Source organism: Eleutherodactylus coqui, chromosome 1 (genome assembly GCF_035609145.1).
Source record: "Eleutherodactylus coqui strain aEleCoq1 chromosome 1, aEleCoq1.hap1, whole genome shotgun sequence".
In the NCBI taxonomy this organism is placed as follows: domain Eukaryota; kingdom Metazoa; phylum Chordata; class Amphibia; order Anura; family Eleutherodactylidae; genus Eleutherodactylus; species Eleutherodactylus coqui.
In genome coordinates this window covers 199,162,950-199,182,560 of record NC_089837.1, presented here as the reverse complement: position 1 = coordinate 199,182,560, position 19,611 = coordinate 199,162,950, and the positions used below count along the sequence as shown (strand labels likewise).

General features: G+C 44.0%; 2 protein-coding genes across 3 annotated transcripts in view; both read right to left on the bottom strand.

Moving 5' to 3' along the window:
• The window catches only part of GNG4 (G protein subunit gamma 4), a 37,700-nt gene extending 35,155 nt beyond the window's left edge, over positions 1 to 2,545 (bottom strand). Inside the window, exons 1-2 of the mRNA XM_066605406.1 lie at positions 2,308 to 2,545; positions 2,042 to 2,131 (exon numbers count right to left, since the gene is read on the bottom strand). The gene's annotated coding sequence lies outside the window, so the exon portion shown is untranslated. The remainder of the gene's footprint in view (positions 1 to 2,041; positions 2,132 to 2,307) is intronic.
• A 7,789-nt stretch (positions 2,546 to 10,334) lies between these two features.
• Positions 10,335 to 18,531, bottom strand: LOC136629230 (uncharacterized). 2 transcript variants are annotated; one of them, XM_066605403.1, is made up of 3 exons: positions 18,492 to 18,531; positions 13,535 to 13,658; positions 10,335 to 12,310 (listed from the first exon to the last, which is right to left on the bottom strand). In XM_066605403.1, the coding sequence occupies exons 2-3, from the start codon at positions 13,601 to 13,603 to the stop codon at positions 10,400 to 10,402; spliced, it is 1,980 nt and encodes a 659-aa protein (XP_066461500.1). In that variant the 5' UTR covers positions 13,604 to 13,658; positions 18,492 to 18,531; the 3' UTR covers positions 10,335 to 10,399. The 2 variants fall into 2 exon arrangements, with proteins under 2 accessions (XP_066461500.1, XP_066461501.1); XM_066605404.1 differs by lacking the exon at positions 18,492 to 18,531 and having other exon boundaries at positions 10,917 to 11,046; positions 11,227 to 12,310; positions 13,535 to 14,426.
• Positions 18,532 to 19,611: the final 1,080 nt, after the last annotated feature.

Sequence of the window (19,611 nt, the reverse complement as noted above, 5' to 3'; positions counted from 1 at the left end):
CAGAAGGGTCGGTGATCCAGGGATTATTCCAATTGCCGGATTAGAGTTGAAAAGGATTTTTGCCCGTAAGGCTGCATTCCCACGAACGTATATCGGCTTGGCTTTCACGCCAAGCCGATATACGTTGTCCTTGTGTGTGGGGGGGGGGGGGGGAGGATGGAAGAGCCAGGAGCAGGAACTGAGCTCCCGCCCCCTCTCCGCCCCTGTGCACTATTTGCAATGAAAGGAGGCGGGGCTAAATTCCGGGAATTAGCCCCGCCCCCACCCCGCCTCTCCCCATTGCAAATAGTGCAGAGAGGGGGCAGGAGCTCAGTTCCTGCTCCTGGCTCTTCCATCCTCCCCCCCCCCCCTGCACACGAGGACGACGTATATCGGCTCGGCATGAAAACCGAGCCGATATACGTTTGTGTGAATCCACCCTAAAAGTGGAAAATTGGCTTTTTACCTCATTGAGGGTTTTTTTTTGCTTTGCCCTGGATCAACATTGGGGGAATAATAGGCTGAACTGGATGGACATGTGTCTTACATACTATGTTATTAGCGGTATGTTCCGAGTCTACTCTGAAAGCAGTTCTAATAGGAAAGAAGAGTCAGGTATGAAGGATTTCAACATGCACCAGGCTGTAATCAGTTGTGGTACTCAACCTTAAAGGGGTTGAGCTAACTTTATGATTGGTGGTGGTTTAACCGCTGGGACTCTCACCAATCCCAAGAACAGATGTCAAGTCGGTCCTCGGGTGAATGGAGAAGAGGTTGAACAGGCACACCACTGCTTCAGTCACTTCAATGAATGTTGGAGATTGCCAAAGCTCTTGACTTTCGCTTCATTCACTCAGGTACTGATCAGAACCTTGTTCTCAGAGACGGTGGGGCTCCCAGCGGTCAGACCCCACTCATCATAAAGTTATTCCCTATCTTGTGCCTAGGGGATAACTTTACAATTGGCACAACCCTTTTAATCCAGGGGAAAAAAATCTGTAGATAACTGTGTGCCCGTAGGATGGGTTCAGGCGTACCGCTGGGTGTGCTGCCCGCCTGCTGATAGTTACATTGTTGCAAATCTTTCTTTTTTTATATATCATTCACACAACGGCGCGCTGATTGCTTTTTTTCAGGAAAACAAATGGATGGACTATTTGTAGGACCACTAAGCGGCAGTACCGGTACTGCCACAATTCTGGATCTGATACTTTGCTGTGTTTTACAATTGGGGAGGTAATAATAGTAAGGTTAGGTTCAGTCTTGTCCCCTCGTTTCCCCCAATAGAGCCTGTCTCCCCCCAGTCCCAGCAGGACCACCTTTCCCACAATCGGCCCCCTTTCCTAGATATCCCCATGAATTGTCCTGCTCCTCTATATTCCTGTATTACAGTCCGCTTACACCAAACCATAGATCACTTGGACAAGCGAACGCTGTCGGGGCTGGGGCCGCCTGTTCATACTGAAGATACATCGTCGGCTCAGTCATACAAAAAGTCGTTCCCATTCGCAGTGCGAGAACGACGGAACGAGCGCGGCTTTAACTGCACAATTAGTGAACGAGCCAACGAGGGTTTTTCTCTCTGCGTAAAATGAAAGACGAATGAAAAGCGAACAATTCATCATTCATGGTTGGCTGCATTCAGACAATTATCATTCATTTTCGCTCGTTCCATGTAAAAGGGCCTTACGGCGATGAAGCTGGAAATGTTCTTTTTCAGAGACTTTCTGATAAATGGAGAATATACATGGTAATTATCAACAGTCGGAGAAGTAGAGCGACACCCGGCAGCCATTCTCATTCCTCACGTCAAGTCTTAGAGACCCTTTCCAAAATGAAAAACCAGTGTTGCCGTGGGCGACAGTCTACCTCTCACAGATATAAGGCCACACAAGGGGCTGAATGGGGTCGCCCGAGCGGCTACTAGCCACAGCTACACTGGTTCCACCAATATGGCCGGGGAGCTGTAGACGGTGCCCACGACCAGCTGGTCCCCCTGGTGATGGGTGGGGCTGCCATGCATCATTGCTATGGAAACACATAAGGTGAAGATGGCACTCACCGGCGCTGGCCGTGCTGTGGCGGGTCCGCGGCTTCTCTCTCATGCGCGGCTTGTATTAGCTCTGGTAATAGACCACCCACGGGAAGGCAGCTGCAGAGGCAGAAGACACGAGCTGTATTAGGCTGCTACTCGGTGACCTAGATACGGAACGCCGCCTCGCCGTGACCGTCAGTCACTTCTTGAGCCATAGGACGCCGGCAGCTGAGGGGAGTCTCCCTATTGTCCACGGTCGTGTGAGCCGCACAACAGACAGCAGCGCAACTTACCGGACGACAACATGGTGGAGACTGCAGTGAACGAGCCGCCAGGGAGCCGCTCAGGGCACTTCCTCACACCGGCGGGGCTTCACTATAGTAACGCGCTGTTCTGTGCGCCCACGCCTCATCCAGCCCCTCACAGAAATAGCACCTCAGCCTGGCAGGCGCTCCCCATGGCGGCGGGCTGACCCTTTCTGAGCCGGAGCCGCTAGACCTCCAATTTCCTCAGCCTCCAATAGAAATGACAAGGGGGGCTTCTTGCTTCCTCCTTAAAGGGATGGTCCTGGCTAGAACAACGGATACCTGCTCTTAAAGGGGTTTTCTGAGCACCTCGAGGCAGTGGGGGTCGGAGTATGTAATAACATAAAGCTTACCAAATGCTGGCCCTCGCCCGCTCGCGTCTCCGTTTATATCAGCTGCCGTGGTGACATGGATTGGTTCCCCGTGTGACGGCCGCAGTCAGGCTACACACGAGCGAGCGCAATAGCGAGCCGAGAAACCGATGCAAGGCGCTTTTTCGTCAAAAACACCTCCCAGCACTCTTGTGAGGTAGCGACCCTCTGGGGTGGCCGTCAACCGCTTCGCAGGATCGCCAACATTGTTTTCAATGCGAAAGCTCACATCACACACCATTCAGAGGGAAGCGAAAAGATAGGACATGCAGTGATGAAAATGTGTTCTTCCATCACTCATGTATATCCTCACTCACCTCTCAGGTGTCTCCTCACACCCCTTCTGGGTGCTCTCCTTGGGGAGAGACCACGACATCCCCCGAACCACTCACCCCTTAGGTGTCTCCACACACTTTTGGGTGCTCTCCTTAAGGAGACACAACACCCCTCCTGACCCCATCCCAGGCCTCTCACCAGCCAAGCCAGAAACCTACTGCACACTGATGAGGGGCAATCACCCTGAAACGGCTGTCTGTGTATGGATTTCTGACTTGGTTTGCTATTCCCAATCATTGTTTTACAGACATAAAGTCGTACATTGATTTGCAGGAATGCTGCCATCCAGTAGGTGGCGCTGCAGAGGTATTATTCCATCTCCCTTTTTTGCATAAATTACCCAGAGGAGTGTGTATGTCCCTATAAGTGTTCTCACACCCCTTCTGGGTGCTCTCCTTGGGAAGAGACAATGCCATGTCCGCCCCACCCACCCCCTAGGTGTCTCCACACACAGTTTGGGTGCTCTCCTTAAGGGAAGATTACACCCCTCCTGATTCCATTCAAAAGATAGGGGTTCACATTCTCATGAGAGTTGCGCGTCTAACACTGCACACATCTCGTGCCGAGCTATCAGGGACAGCATCAGTGGCATCCCATTTTCCTGCCTCAGGGCTTTTACATTAGAAGCCCACATGACCTTTTGGTGGGGTAACATCACCTGTCAGATGCCATGGTGGCGGACCACCAAAAGGGAGGTGCAGCAACACAGTTCGTATATTATTTGTAGATAGTTTTGGGCATGGGGGACCTAAAACTGTATCAGAGTAACTGGGAAAACCTTTAAGATAGGCCGATTTGTGAGGTTCTGCTTCCAGGGACCACCACGACAGCTGATTGCGGGGGCCGCACCCACGCTGCCTCTGCTTCATAGTTTACAACCGAATACGATTCTGCTCATATTCAGACTTTTCGTAGTGGCCATTCTAAGAACTGCACGCTTGTCATGACAGATCTCGCGCTATCCGGCTGTCACTGATAGCCAGCCTCCCGCTGCAACATCAGGGGTGCATCAGAGATGCGCACCCCGCTGTTAACCCCTTCCAAACCACAATCTAAGTATATCGCAGCAGGGAAAGGGTTCACAGAGGGAGCGCGCTCCCTCTGTGACTTCAGCCGGCTTTCGCGATGTTATCACAGAGAGCCTGGCTGGTTGCCATGGCAACAGGACGCCAGATACCGACGCCCTGTATTGCCATTGCCTCTGATCGCTGTAATAGGTGATAAGGCATTGCAGGAGAGATGTCCTGCCATGCCTTATCGTAGCGATCATCGGTGCTGCAGTGTAAGTCCCTCAGGGGGACACAGATGGTGTAAAAAAATAAATAAATAATGTACAAAAATTAAAAATGTAAAAAAACACCCTTTTTTATGCTTTTTCTCATATTAGCATTTAAAAAAACAAAGAAACGCATATTTGGTATCGTCTTTTATTGTAAAGACACGTACAATAAATAAAACACGCTTTTTATCCTGCATGGAAAAAAGGGTAAAAAAACGCTAAAAACTGAGGCAAAATGCACATTTTTAGCATTTTGCCTCCCAAAAAACGCAATAAAAGTGATTAAAAAAACATATGTACCCCAAGATGGTACCAATAAAACTACAGCTCGTCTCGCAAAAAATAACCCCTCACAGAGCTCTGTCCATGGAAAAATAAAAAAGTTACAGGACTTTGAATGCAGCGATTTAGAGAAAAAAAAGATTTCCATAAAAAGAGTTTTTATTACAGAAAAGTGGAAAAACCTAAAAAAAGTAAGAATTTTGGTATCGTTGTAACCGTACCGACCCGCAGAAAAAATGGATTGTGTCATTTATGCTATATGATTAACGCTGTTAAAAAAAATTAAAAATCTATGGCAGAATTGATGCGTTTTCTCTCCCTGCGATCATAAAAAAAAAAATTCAAGTTTTACAATACAGTCTATGTACCCAAAAATGACGCCAATAAAAACTACAGTTCGCCATGCAAAAAACAATCCCTTATACGGCCGCGTCGACGGAAAAATAGAAAAGTTATGGCTTTTGAAAAATGGAGATGAAAAAATAACAAAAATTGTTTGGTCCTCAACGCCAAAATAGGCCGTGTCATTAAGGGGTTAATGGCATATCCTTAGTATTGGCTATCGATTTTGTAAAACCTGAATAATCCCTTTAACGCTCCATATTTGCATGGTTAAAGGATGCCAGAATGCTGGTTATTTCAGATGGGAAGAAATATAAGACTGTAGCTGGAGATAAGTATTACAAATAGCGGAAGGAACAGCAGTAGAGAATTTAACCGAATTCACCAATGAAGGTTCCATACGGTGTTGTGCACATGGCTTCTTGCCTTCTTCACGCAGGTGTGGCCTTGGACTCTTGAGCCACAATGCATAACAGCCAGGTATAGGCCGTTAGGGGGCCTTTATACGGAATGGAATATTCTGCAGGTCGCTGTGGAATGTTCCACTGTCAAAACACGCAGGTCTGAATGTGGATTTGGGTGCAGATTTGCCAGCATCGTTTTGCCATTTTCAATTGTGAATCAAAATCCACGTCAGACTTGCAGATTTTGTTACAGAATATTCCATCCCATGTGAAAGCACCCTTAATAAGACTCACTGAGTTCCTTTAGTTTCATCATCTCTCATCCAATCTGTATTTGATTATGTTAAAGGGCTTCTCTGGGCTGCAAAATAATTTTTTAAAATTCAATCCAAATCAGTTCAAACAATTTAACTAGCTGGACTTATCTGCTCTCAGCCCTGGTGACTCGGCCCTACTTCCCCACAGTTCTCCCGGTCTTTGTTGTGGAATGGATACCAAGTGACCGGTGCCGTCAATCGGAGGCAGCAGAGGTCGGGTGCCATTCTCCTGGCATATCTTCTCAGATTAGTTTGCAATCAGGCAACTGTTTTAAAGGCCCATTTACACTGGACGATTATCTCTAAAAATTCGCTAATCAGCAATCGTTTTAGCGATAATCAGTGTGTGTAAATGGACGCGGGGCACCCACATTTCGAGCACTTTTAGGTGATCTTTAAAATCAAGCTCTCCTAAAAATCATCACTCACTTTTATCTTAGTTCTCCACGGGGGAGTGCTGATAGTATTGTTTCCCCGTGGAGAACAAAGGATCTGAGCGCAGATAATAGCCTTGGGCTCAGTGAAGGCTTCATTTGCATACATAATTGGTATTTAGGTAGCTGAGTAGCTAATTAATTACCAATTATTTTTTATGCAAAATAATCGCTCAAAGCTGTCACTTAAACTGTCGTTTGAGCGATCTTTGAGCAATTATCTGCTCGTGTAAATGGGCCTTAAGAATGGGAGGTTAGGACAGGAGATGTATAAGACTTAACTGCATGGTATGGGACTACCAGCGAAGCAGCTGTAGCAGGCTCATTACCAGCTCCATGGTGGTAAAACGTTGTGCGATCCATGCAGCTTTTACGCATACGACCATATCACGCGGGCGTGCATCATGTGCGTAATACACATTGAAATCATGGCCGTGTGAATGAGCCTTAAAACTGAGGATCAATCATAAGTTTGAACAAATCAACATTTTAATTTTTGCCGAAGTCACTCAGCCCTAGCTGAACATATATACGTTTTTGACCCTTTTGCTGGGAGGGGACCTCTGGACAATTTTCCCTCTTTCAACAATAATAAGACCTAGATTACAAAATAAAAGTGACACACTAAACCCCCATACCCATATATGAGGCTCATCCCAAACTTTTTTGGCCTAACTATAAAAAATCTTTTACATTTTTCTTTTCCTTTTTTTCATTTAAACCTAGTCCCTGATATTTTGACACATTTGATTCACTGGTATTTCAAGGCTAAGATATCGGTGGCATAGACGTTTTTGTCGAAGCTTTGCAAAATTGCACAAATTATGTCATCGTTCTTGAAATGCATCCCTTCTTGTATTGCTTTTTTTAAGATTTGGGAAGAGAGGGAAGTCTGAAAGTAGGGTGGGTGCAGCATGATTTCATAGCCACAGATATAAATGGTAGCCACAGCAATGACAGCCTTGTGGTGGGGCATGTTGTATTGGCGAAGGTGGACGCTTTCTGGCAACTTTTCGTGTTGCTTCTACTTGATCACCTCAGGCAGTTGCAGCAGCAAGTTGGAGTAGTATGCTCCCATCACAGTTTGCCACTTTGGAAGGTAGTCCAACCTCACCCTGCCCTCAAGTCCCAACTGTTGCTACAACTGTCTCAGCTGAGGGGACTGACTTGACCTTTTTTGGTGGAGGGGATGAGGGATGTATCCATTGCATGGAGCTTTGTGTGGACTTTGGCTGTAAGTGGTGGACCCAGGTCTTGTCGATGGTTATCTGGACCAGTTCTGAACAGCTCGAAATTCTACTTTGATACATTGCACCTAACAATGTTTTGGTCCTCAGTCAGAAGTTTCGGAGCCTATCTTAACATTTTCTGGCGTAGCCACATCAACAGGTTGTCCAGCACAGTGGTCGTCTTCAATGCTGGTTCTGCCCCTCTTGAATTCTGCCACCCATTTTTTCACTGTTCTATATGAAAGGGCATGGTCTCCAAGTGTTGTCACCATGTCAGTATGGATATCTTTCAATACTAAACCTTTCAGGTTCTCAATTATGGCTCAGTGTTTACATTTTTCAGTTTGAGTACATAATAAATACCTCTTGGAGGTTTACTGCGGAGGAGGGTTATGCAATAATTGTGCCTGTGTCATACTCCACTAGTCAAGAAAACAATAAACTGTTAAAAACACTCTGCGCTGCCAGAGATGGTGAGCATAAAAAGATTTTAGCCTCTAGAGGCTAAAATCTTTTTATGCTCACCATCTCTGGCAGCGCAGAGTGTTTTTAACAGTTTATTGTTTTCTTGTCTTTTTTGGGGGCTCTCTACTGAGAAACCCCTCTCCACCCTGCAGCTCTCCCTATGTTTAGGTGATTTGAGAACGGTGACTTTAAAAGGGAACATCAGGACCTTGTGGCGCACATTCCATTTGTTCTTTTTGATACTCCACTAGTGACGATAACCCCACTTTTCTGGCGTTATACTCTATCATCAAGTAAGTCTGAACCCCCTGTACCACTGAGAAGACATCCAAGGACTGCCACTTCAGAGGACCCCGATTCATCTGATGCTCAGTGGATTACCCCATAAAATTTTAGTCCCCAGATCCGTGACTTTAGTGGGAACTCAGGGATACAATTTAATACAGGAGGGCCCAGAGCGGTGGACTTTTTTAAGATTTTTTTTTCCAGATGATTTTATTGCCTATGTTGTTAGCCAAACAATTTCTATACCTAGAATTTCATCTGAGAAAACCCCAACTCCAGTTTTGCAAACCCCCCTCTAACTCTTTGGATGTATCAGAAATCACAACATTTTCAGCATTCTATTCTGTATGGGGCTAGTAAAGAAGCCAAGCATTAGGCATCTTTCACTCGGGCAACAGCGATATTGGCATAACAAAATTGTGGCGATTTCGCAGCTGAGTTCCCGTGATTTTGTAGCGTCAGTAATGCGTTTTTGTTGCGAAGAATCACTCATTGCTTTGCTGCTGCCAGTGATTTTATTGTGAGATGGTTAAGCCTCCCCCTCTCCTTCCTGGTAGTGGTAGAAAAAATTGTATGGGAATTGGTGCCCCCATTACTGGATCTGGGTTACCACCTCTACCTGGATAATTTTACAGCAGTATTCCCTTATTCCAGATCCTTGTTTCCAGAAAAAATGTTAGAAAAAATCTGAAAAGCCTCCCTAAGTTGCTAACACATCGTGGGATGCTCTTTCTCCTTTTGCCACTAAAAACCTACATATTACTAAAAAAAAATAATTTTTTGTTTTCAATTTAAAATCTAAAAAAATAAAAATAACGAAACATCTGTGGTGTCCGATTGCTCACTACACCCCTCGATCAATTCCCTGAGGAGTCTAGTTTCCAAAATGGGGTCAGTTCTTGGGGGTTTCGAATGGACTGTTATCTTTGGGGCACTGCAAACATAACATAATTTATTCACATAACCACCTTCAGGCTACTTTGCATCAAACAGTGATTGTCAGCAAAAATCGCATAAAAACTAAAATGCATACTCTAGTAGATGCTGTATGCAAACAAATTGTGCTTCTGCAGAAACAAGAAAGAATATAAGGGGTTCGGCTATCTAGCTAGATTCCTGAGTGGTGGACCACAGCTGATTAACTATTGAAGACCTGTCCTGAGAATAGGTAGACAGTAGTACTTGCTTCCATACTGTTACTGAACAAAGCATACACAATACAAGGCCAAATAATACTGTCCCACCATAACCACTACATGGTAATTCAACAAGGGCTCCTGTCCACGGATGTAGCGATATCCCGCAGCGGATCTCCACCGCGGGAGCCGCCGCCGGGGAGCAGGGGAGAGCTAACAGTTCTCCCCACTGAGCCTATCTGACAGGCTCACCACGGAGAATTGCGGCTAATCGCAGCATACTGCGATTTAAAACCCATGGGTGCAGAATTGCTATAATTCTCCACTCGTGGACAGCGGGGCTGCGCTTTCAATAGTAGTCTATGGAAAATGGTCACTGCTTTTCCTGCGGCCAGATTATTGCTGCAGGAAACTCAGTGAAGAATCGCCCGCAGACAAGCAGCCTTACATTACATAATAAAAACCACTATACAAAAAACAACATAACCACCATACAGTTGTCTTACCTGCTCAAGATTTTGGCAATTTTTCAACCTCATTAACATACCAGTTAAGCACACAGTCTGAGGTAAGACAAATATAAAACACGAGTTTATTCACTCTTTAGTATATGAATATAAGTGAAACAGTTAATTAACATATAGGCATTGAGATCACATGGGTAACAAAGATAAGCATCAATACATCACCGGATATTGTAGCATCACTCCGCAATCGGGGGATCTCCAGGTACGATTGGTAAGAGGATCCGGGAGTACGCCGGTACGTCTAACGGCCACAAGATGAGTCCCAACCCCTCCCTGAAGATCACCCTTATTTATACTACTGTTTGGTTATGTAACATATTCGCTTCTGCGCAGTATGATAAAACACGTCATTCTTAGGTAAATAAAGCGGTGCACGTGTTTTGGCAATATATATACTACTGCATAGTTTCTCTATGAAGATATCCATATCTGGACAATATTACTGTGCAACATCCCGTAACTATGAGTCACTGTAACTGGTCTTTTGCCTAGACCATATATGTCCAGAGCTTCTGTAGAATACCTCAAAGCAAGTTAAAATAGTAGACTAGTAATAGAGATAGGTAAGCGCACATACAGCAATTAGTTATGATTACCTTCTACCTACACCTTTTGACACAATCTCTCAATCAATCATGTCTCAAACGTATCACAATCGGTCCTTAATCATTCACTATTTGCCGTATGATACCATTAAAATTTGGGGTTTTCTACAGAATACCTTATATGCCATGAAACAATTCCATAGCGATAAAAGTATTACAACTATGGCCAATGCCAAAACAGGATGTATTAGCCAATTAAGAGTGGTTTGTGCAGATGATGAATATCCCATAAAGATGTCATACCAATGGTGTGACGTGGCATCAGCAATAGCCGATCCCATCTTTACAATTTTGCCAGCTATTACAGTAGTACTTAAAATATGCGTTGCCAAAGATTTATTAAGCAATTTAATATGTTGCTGTACTTCTTCTGTGTCTTCTAACAACTTTTTGAATTTGGTCAAATTTAGATCCCAATTTGACACATTTAAAGGCAGTGGTTGCCAATTGACAGCCACTGTCTTGTCTCGTTCAGGTAATAACACAAAGGTCTCATTTTCCCAAACAAGTGCTGATACGTTTCGCAAGCATCCTGAAAATGGGACAACCATCCCAGGTACAACAGGATAATTACTTGCCAAACATACCTCCTGTGGGGCTATTTCAACCATCATCTTAAAAGTGAGTGGCAGCACAGTCCATTCACATACATTGATCGTATTTTGTAATAAGCATGGTTCATAAACAGCCGATTGGACCTTGCATATGGTCCCTTCTAATGTATCATCACACAATGATAAATCATGAGTTCTATTTTGGTCATCAATGTAAATCCCGTTAAATCTAGGTACCCAGAAATGCATATCTTCTGGAACACCTATAAGTAAGGGGAGAACTACAAACTTACACATCACATTCTTTTTAGTAACATTGTATATGAATATGGTCCCTTTACATAATGTATCATTGCAAACCATTTTCTGCGCCTCCAACTGTATCCAATCAGTCTCAGTTATAGTCTGATTGAACACGGTCCTCCACACCTGTTCATTGCCAGTCATGAGCATAGTTTGAAGTGTGTTCTTTTGTTGTTGCTGATAAATGGTCTGCAAGGTACATATTGACCAATTAACATAGTTAGATATGTTAGAATTTATTTCATATGAAAACCTATTAGATGCATCTTGCAAATCAAGCATTATTGTGTCCACATCCGTTTGCATACTAAAGGGCTGCCATATAGTGGGCATCCAGTTAGCCTGCAATGTGAGCACATCTTTAATACCACTTCCCGCGTTATGCATTCGATTAGCTAAAGTCTCTATATCAAAACCATTAATAGTCCCAGAAAGCGCTCCGTAGCCTCCGAGTAAGGTATCATACCAAGCTCGACGGGAACGCTTGGTAGAACAAGTCCTTGAGGGTGGAAACTGCACGGAAGCTTGTATAACAGTCTTTTGAGCATCTCGTCCCACCAGGCGACAGGTGGATGGAACCCTTTTTATATGTCCAGGATCTATTTTAGAAGCATTAATGTTCACGAATACCAGGAACTGGCCCCACATGGCCCGATTCTCGATCTCCGTTGCATTTCCACACGTAATTACTTCTGTCTCATTTAAGGGAAATGAAAACTGCACTCCCGTATTTGTACAATTCTGAACATATTGTATCACCAGGGAGTAATTGAGATATGGCAACTCTTTTGGTCTCTGACAGCAGGACACTTTCACAAGTGACGTAATGTTTATTTGTCCCGTTGCCTTATGCAGTGCATATGAAGGACGGTAGGTCGAACTTATATGCGATAATGGATTTCCACTCCAGATAGTCCCATCAAAGGTAATATTCACGATATAACATTTCTGGTTGGCTTCACAAGTGAAGTTGTCTTGCTTCCTTGTTCGGGTTGAATTCCTCCAGCCCCACGAATAATCATTCCTTCCGGTGTCATTGACGCGGATCCCTGGCGTCCACGCATCACCTACTGCGAACACCGAACACATGACGCCAAGGATTCCAAAAATGATTATGTGATTCTAGAGAAGGCAAGGAAACAAGCATTATTCCCGCAAATAGCACTTTTCTTGTGGGACATATTCCCATTTCTCTACTCCGGGTCGCATAATAAGCAAAGTTCGATCTTTCCCCACAGCAATAACTTCTGCTGGGGAGGGCGGTCCTTGGTGATTCTGAACCCATATTTTGGCCCCTACATTAGTAACATTAGTTGAGCCAAAGCCTTTATCTCCTCTTACTGTAAGTTCAGTGGGAGCCGCCCCTTCTTCCACTTGTGTCAGATACACTGGTATCAATAGCAGCTGTGCCATGCGCTCCTTTTTTCCTATTATCAGAGGATCTGTTCCTAAATTTATCATGATTACTTTAATTTCCCCCTGATAATCTGCATCTATGACTCCCCCTAGGACTACTGCACCTCTCAGAGCAAAACTTGATCTAGTAGCTATCTGCCCGAAGTGATTCTCCGGGATCTTGCATCCTATCCCTGTGGGAATAGTACTCACCTTTCCCGGGGCTATCACCACCGTATCAAGAGCGTATAGATCCAACCCTGCAGCGGCAGGAGTGGCTCTATAAGGTGCCTGCGCATCTGGATTAATTTCCAGTACAAGATTGTCTCTACTTTAGCTACATCTATACTGAGATTGGGTGTTAGCATGCGCATTAAGGGTGTCATAGAATCAGTGATGGGCCTGTTGTTGATAATCTGTAAAGCAGCAGTCAGATTATCTCTCCATTGACCATATTTGTCGGTCTCAGTGAGCTTCTTCAGGGTAGATTTTAATAACCCATTCATTCGTTCCACCAGGCCCGCGGCCTGTGGATAGTAGGGCATATGATATACCCATTCTATGTTGTTTTTACTGGCATACTCTTTTACCTGATTTCCGGTAAAATGTGAACCATTGTCGGTCTGGATCTGCAGGGGAGTCCCATAATACTGGGTAATAACTTCCAGAGTACGTAAAGTACTCCATTGTGTTGCTGTTTTACATGGGAATCCCACCATCAGACCTGAGAATGTATCTACTGCTGTACAAATATACTTACATCCTCTGCTCTCAGGGAGGGGCCCTACAAAATCCATCTGCCAAATCTGCGCTGGCAACTGGCCTCTCCCTATGTGTCCCATTACTGTATGAGGCACTTCTCGTTTTTGAACATGTTGACATACTGGACATTGCGCGATTACTTGTTTGATCATGTCCACTGTCAATGGGATACCTCTTTCTTGTGCCCACCTGTAAGTGGCCTTCTCTCCCAAGTGTCCACTTTTTTGGTGAGCCCAAACAGCTGTACCTTGAAGCCATGCTTCCTTTTCCTTGTCAGGTTCTTGTACGGCAACAGAGATCGATGCTGCCGCATCTGCTTGAGAATTAAATAAACGTTCCAATGAGTCAAGAGGGACATGAGCATCAACATGAAACACAGTACTTTTGGTACTCCTAATGAATTCCTCTATATCTTGCCAAAGCTCCTTCCCCCACAATTCCTTACCATGAATGTTCCAATCGTTCTTCTTCCATCCCATGATCCAAGTGGCCAAACCATTGGCAACTGACCATGAGTCCGTATACAAGTGACATTCTTGCCCTTGTTCCTGCTTCAGAGCTAAGAATACCGCACAAAGTTCTGCATATTGACTACTCTTACCCTCTCCCTCCATGACCAACGTCTTGTCTAATTTTGGATTAAAGGCTACACTTTTCCATCTACGCCTTCCACTGATATACTTGGCCGAACCATCCGTGAACCAAGCATGCTCTTTTTGGGAGTCTGTCAACTCAGAGTAAGGTATTCCCCACTTTACTGGGGATTCCTCCATTTGTGCTACTGGTGTAACCTGACCATCTGGAGGGATATCAGCTATCTTTTCATGCAGGGCAGCTATCCCCCCTTCACCTTTTTTCGCTCTTTCTGAGATGTACCATTTCCACTTAATGATACTCTGCTCCTGGGCATGTCCTATCCGGTTGGACTTTGGATTAGATAATACCCAACTCATGATGGGTATTTGCGGCCTTAGAAGGACTATGTGTCCTGTTGTCAATTGTTCAGTATCCACCAGGGCCCAATAACATGCCAACAGCTGTTGCTCCAGTGGAGTGTATTTTTCTCCTGCATCTGGTAATTTTCGATTCCAGAAGCCTAGTGGCACTCTTTTGCCCCCTTGCTTCTGCCACAATGACCAGTTTGCATACATATGCTGAACTGATACATGAAGTTCTATCTCACCATCTTGTAAAGGCCATAAATCTACGGCCTGTTGTATGGCTTCTTTTACTGCCTCAAATGCAACCTGTTGCTCCTCTCCCCACGTGAACTCATACTTCTTACGAGTCACCTTGTAAAGAGGAGCAAGAAGCTGCCCCAGATGCGGAATGTGTTGTCTCCAGAATCCAAACAATCCTATGTAGGATTGTGTTTCCTTCTTGTCTTTTGGAGTGGGAAAATTTAAGATTTTCTGCCTTGCCTTAGGGAGAATCTCCCTATGGCCCTTATTCCATTGAATTCCTAAGAATTTCACCGTCTGAGAGGGGCCCTGCACCTTGCTATCATTTATTTCCCATCCTTTTTCTCGCAGATGATGTAACAATCCGTCCAGTTGTTTCTTTACAGATTGTTCATCCGGTCCCTGAATCATTATATCATCGATATAATGTGAAAACTGCATTTCTGATGGTAAATCAAACTCATCCAAATGTTCTGCCACCGTCCGGTGACAGATGGTTGGACTATGTATCCAACCTTGTGGCAATCGAGTGAACGTATATTGACGTCCTTGCCACGTAAAGGCAAACTGATCTTGTGCCTTTTCTTCTATTGGAATTGTGAAGAACGCTTGTGCGATATCAATCACAGCGTACCATTGTCCACTGTGACTTTGGATCTGCTCCACAATTGTAATGGTGTCTGGGACAGCTGCTGTCAAGGGAGGTGTTTGTTTATTCAACTCCCTGTAATCGACAGTCATCCTCCAAGACCCATCACTTTTCTTCACAGGCCATACCGGATTGTTCCATGCTGTGGTTGCAGGCCTCACAACCCCAGCATCGACCAAATCCTTAATGGTTTCTCCTATTTCCTTGTGACCTCCAGGAATTCTGTATTGCTTCATAGCAACCAGTTTTCCTGCAGGAGGGATATGTACGGGTGGCATTTTGACCTTTCCCACCGTAACTGGACAAGCTTTTATCCCTATTTTCCTTACGCCAAAGGCAAACTTACCATCTTCAAGGTGTAGTGTCAATCCTTTTAGAATATCTATGCCAATTATATATTCCGGAATAGGTACTACTAACACCGTGTATTTACGTAAGGGCAGATTGCCCAATTTCAAAGTTACCTGTGTCTGTACTCCTTCGGTAACTTTTCCTCCCAATCCTGAAATATTAACTTTTGGACCTTTAAACTTTTTGGGATTTCCATAAATCAGAGTAGCCTCCGCCCCTGTATCTACTAAAGCTGGGACCCTTTGGACATTACCCCCTTTCCAATGTATGGCTAGCGGGACGTAGGGTCTGTCATCCCGCCTAACCCAGACAGGGGCTTGGCTTGCTACCTATGCGGAATCAGAATCTGATTCCTCCAGGAGCGGAGCAGATGGCTTCAAATGGTCATGCACTTGGCTAGCTACCATTGCAGCCATCTCCTTCCATGGATAGATCTTTTGAAAGTCCTCCCATTCTAATTTCTTAGGTTCTAAATTAGTGACCTGCTTCTCTCTCTTTTTAGAAGCTTTTGGGGCCACTGAATCTTCCCTTTTATCCACCTTTTTGTTGGATAATACCTTCTGTTTATAAAGACGCCACAAATCACCTGTATCTTTTCCATCAATGGCGTCCTTGGAGACTCCAGCTTTCAGGAGAGCCTGAAACATATCTCTACGAGATACCCTTGGCACTCCTGAATCACCAGTCCCCTGGGAACTAGGATTCCTAGACCTATCACGATCTGTTCGCTTTTCCTCTCTATCCCAGTTTCCCATATCTTGCAATTCCCGCATTCTAGCCACGACCGCAGACATTGGCTCATTAGTCATGGATAGAAGTAGGGTCATCATCACGGCTTTATAAGCCGGAGGTGCAGTCTTAATTAAACGATTTCTAACTCCTGCTGTCAGCCGAGTCTCCAAATAATCTTCCATATGCTCGATGATAGTTAATGAGACCCTCATAGCTTCCTCCTTCAACCTTTCAATGCCATCCCTGATAGTGTACCAAGGTTTGTCATTGATTGGAATGTCTGCCTCTGTTGGGAATTTATTAAGAAACCCATTGGTTACTATATTAAACAGGGAAATAGCACTTTCTCCTTGATGATTAGGAAAATATTCTCTAAAATTTCTACTGATTACTGGATCTCTGGTTAGAGTAACAAATCTCATTGCATCTTTTGGATCCAACATTACCCCAGTCGCCCCGTGCTCAAATAGACGGACCAACCATGGTATGTCAGATTCCCCAGGCTTTTGCCTAAATCTACTCAGTATATCATCAACTTCTGACTGAGAGAAATCCTCTAGGGTAAGCCTGGTGCGCCTATGTGGCACCAATTCTTCTTGCACCAACAGTCTCCCATCGGCATCGTACATATAGTTTCCCTGATCGTCATACCTGGGCAACCTTTGCCCATCATGACCTACGATAGGCTGGGTATCGGGTCCATATTCAGTAGTTTCCTTCCTTCTGCTAATGGGCTGGGCACGTTTTAAAGCAGGTGGATCAATTATTGGATTGGGTGGGTCTTCCCAATCCCCCTTATGCCAGTCCTCCTCCCCCGAAGAAGATGAGGAATCCCATAAGTCTCCATCCCACTTATCTGGGTCCCAGTTCACAGAAGCAGAAGCTATAGCTTTCGATACCTTTCGCTTATCAAATTTACCTTTGCGTCCCTTATATTTATTCTGAGCAACTTTTACAACAGCCTTTTCTGCAATATTCTGGTAATGTTCTATTTTTTCCTTTATCAGCCTTTGGTTACATTCCAACACCACTCTCTTTCCTTCAGATTCTGCTAACTTTTGTTCCGCCTGATTAAGTTTTCTTATAAGTTGGGACTTCTTTTTATGGATATTCCTATAGGCTGAGGCCAATACCCAATTTCTCCTACCCAACTGAACTGCATCACCTGCCTTGGCAGGGGTCTCCTCGAGTACCTTAACAACATCGAGGGGCTCTGAATCTTTTAGCTTACTATCCCATGATTCTGCAAGCCCATTATGCATCAACTCCTGAGCTAATATATCATAGGGACCCTTGGACCAGCCGGGGATGTCTATTTTCTGTTCAGATTTAACCTTTTTGGTTCTTTTTGTAAACATATTGTTGTCTTATTGGCAAAGTGCCAATTGGTGAAAAATTTTTTGCACAGAGGTCCCCCTCACCGCGAGAAACCACCCTGCAAATTGGCACCAATTTCCCAAGTCCTGTCTCAAAGTTACAGAACTCCGAAAGTTTTGGCAACGTGCCAATTTGGTGAAACTCTGCACAGAGTTCCCCTTTACAAAATTTTGGCAACGTGCCAATCTGGTGAAACTTTGCACAGAGGTCCCCCTTAAGGCGAGGCACCACCCTGCAAACTGGCACCGATTTCCCGAGTCCTGTCTTAAAGTTACAGAACTCCGAAAATTTTGGCAACGTGCCAATTGGTGAAATTTTGCACAAAGGTCCCGCTTATTGCTAGACACAACCGTGCAAACTGGCACCAATCTCCCAAGTCCTGTCTCAAAGTTACAGAACTTATAAAATTTTGGCAGTATGCCAATGGGTTCAACAGGGACTACTTGCTGCGACTATCAATGTGTATTTACTATTATTACTCTATCACTTATCAAAGCAAAGTTATAACCATTTGAACCCCTTGACAATGGGCCAAAAATCTAATATGGTGACAGCAGCCCCCCGTGCACTGAGAAGCACTGTCACAATACCAAATTATACAGTAATATAACCTTACCAAAGACAACAATATATATATATATATCCTGCCAGACTACGCCAATTTATGTCTTACCTGCTCAAGATTTTGGCAATTTTTCAACCTCATTAACATACCAGTTAAGCACACAGTCTGAGGTAAGACAAATATAAAACACGAGTTTATTCACTCTTTAGTATATGAATATAAGTGAAACAGTTAATTAACATATAGGCATTGAGATCACATGGGTAACAAAGATAAGCATCAATACATCACCGGATATTGTAGCATCACTCCGCAATCGGGGGATCTCCAGGTACGATTGGTAAGAGGATCCGGGAGTACGCCGGTACGTCTAACGGCCACAAGATGAGTCCCAACCCCTCCCTGAAGATCACCCTTATTTATACTACTGTTTGGTTATGTAACATATTCGCTTCTGCGCAGTATGATAAAACACGTCATTCTTAGGTAAATAAAGCGGTGCACGTGTTTTGGCAATATATATACTACTGCATAGTTTCTCTATGAAGATATCCATATCTGGACAATATTACTGTGCAACATCCCGTAACTATGAGTCACTGTAACTGGTCTTTTGCCTAGACCATATATGTCCAGAGCTTCTGTAGAATACCTCAAAGCAAGTTAAAATAGTAGACTAGTAATAGAGATAGGTAAGCGCACATACAGCAATTAGTTATGATTACCTTCTACCTACACCTTTTGACACAATCTCTCAATCAATCATGTCTCAAACGTATCACAACAGTGACCATAGATTTCTATTTGGAAGTGCTGACCTGACCTATTTTTATCTTTTTTTATACAGTGACCATATAGTGGTAGATATCAGTTCTACAAAGGCGCTCTGTTGACCGTATATAAAAATAATGACGTAAAAACACTGCATACATAAAGAAGAAATAATGATGTCATAATTATGGTTACCCTTAAAAAAATGTACCATAGAAATAGCACACCTAAAACATTAGTTACAGATAGTACCAAAGAGGCAACACACCACATTGTATTCCAGACTGTAATGGTGCACCAGATGGTAATAGAGCACTTTGCAATAAAAGTGACATCTTTTGTACTCCACAAAGTAATAGTGCCCCCACATAATTTTAGGGATATTAGTGTCCCAAAACCTATACAGTACTCCCTTTAAGATGCCCATACACATTAGACTAAAGTAGATGGGATTAGATTATTTCAACTAAAACAATTTGTTGGGTGAAATTTGGCAATGAACGATCATACTAGCTGAATGATGGCAAACTGACAAGAAGTTGATTGTTCTCGAAATTTTTGTTCAATAGTCAAATTAGAGTTTGTACGTCTTCATGAACGATCTTTCGTCAACAAATGATCTTCCTTTGAAAGAACCTTT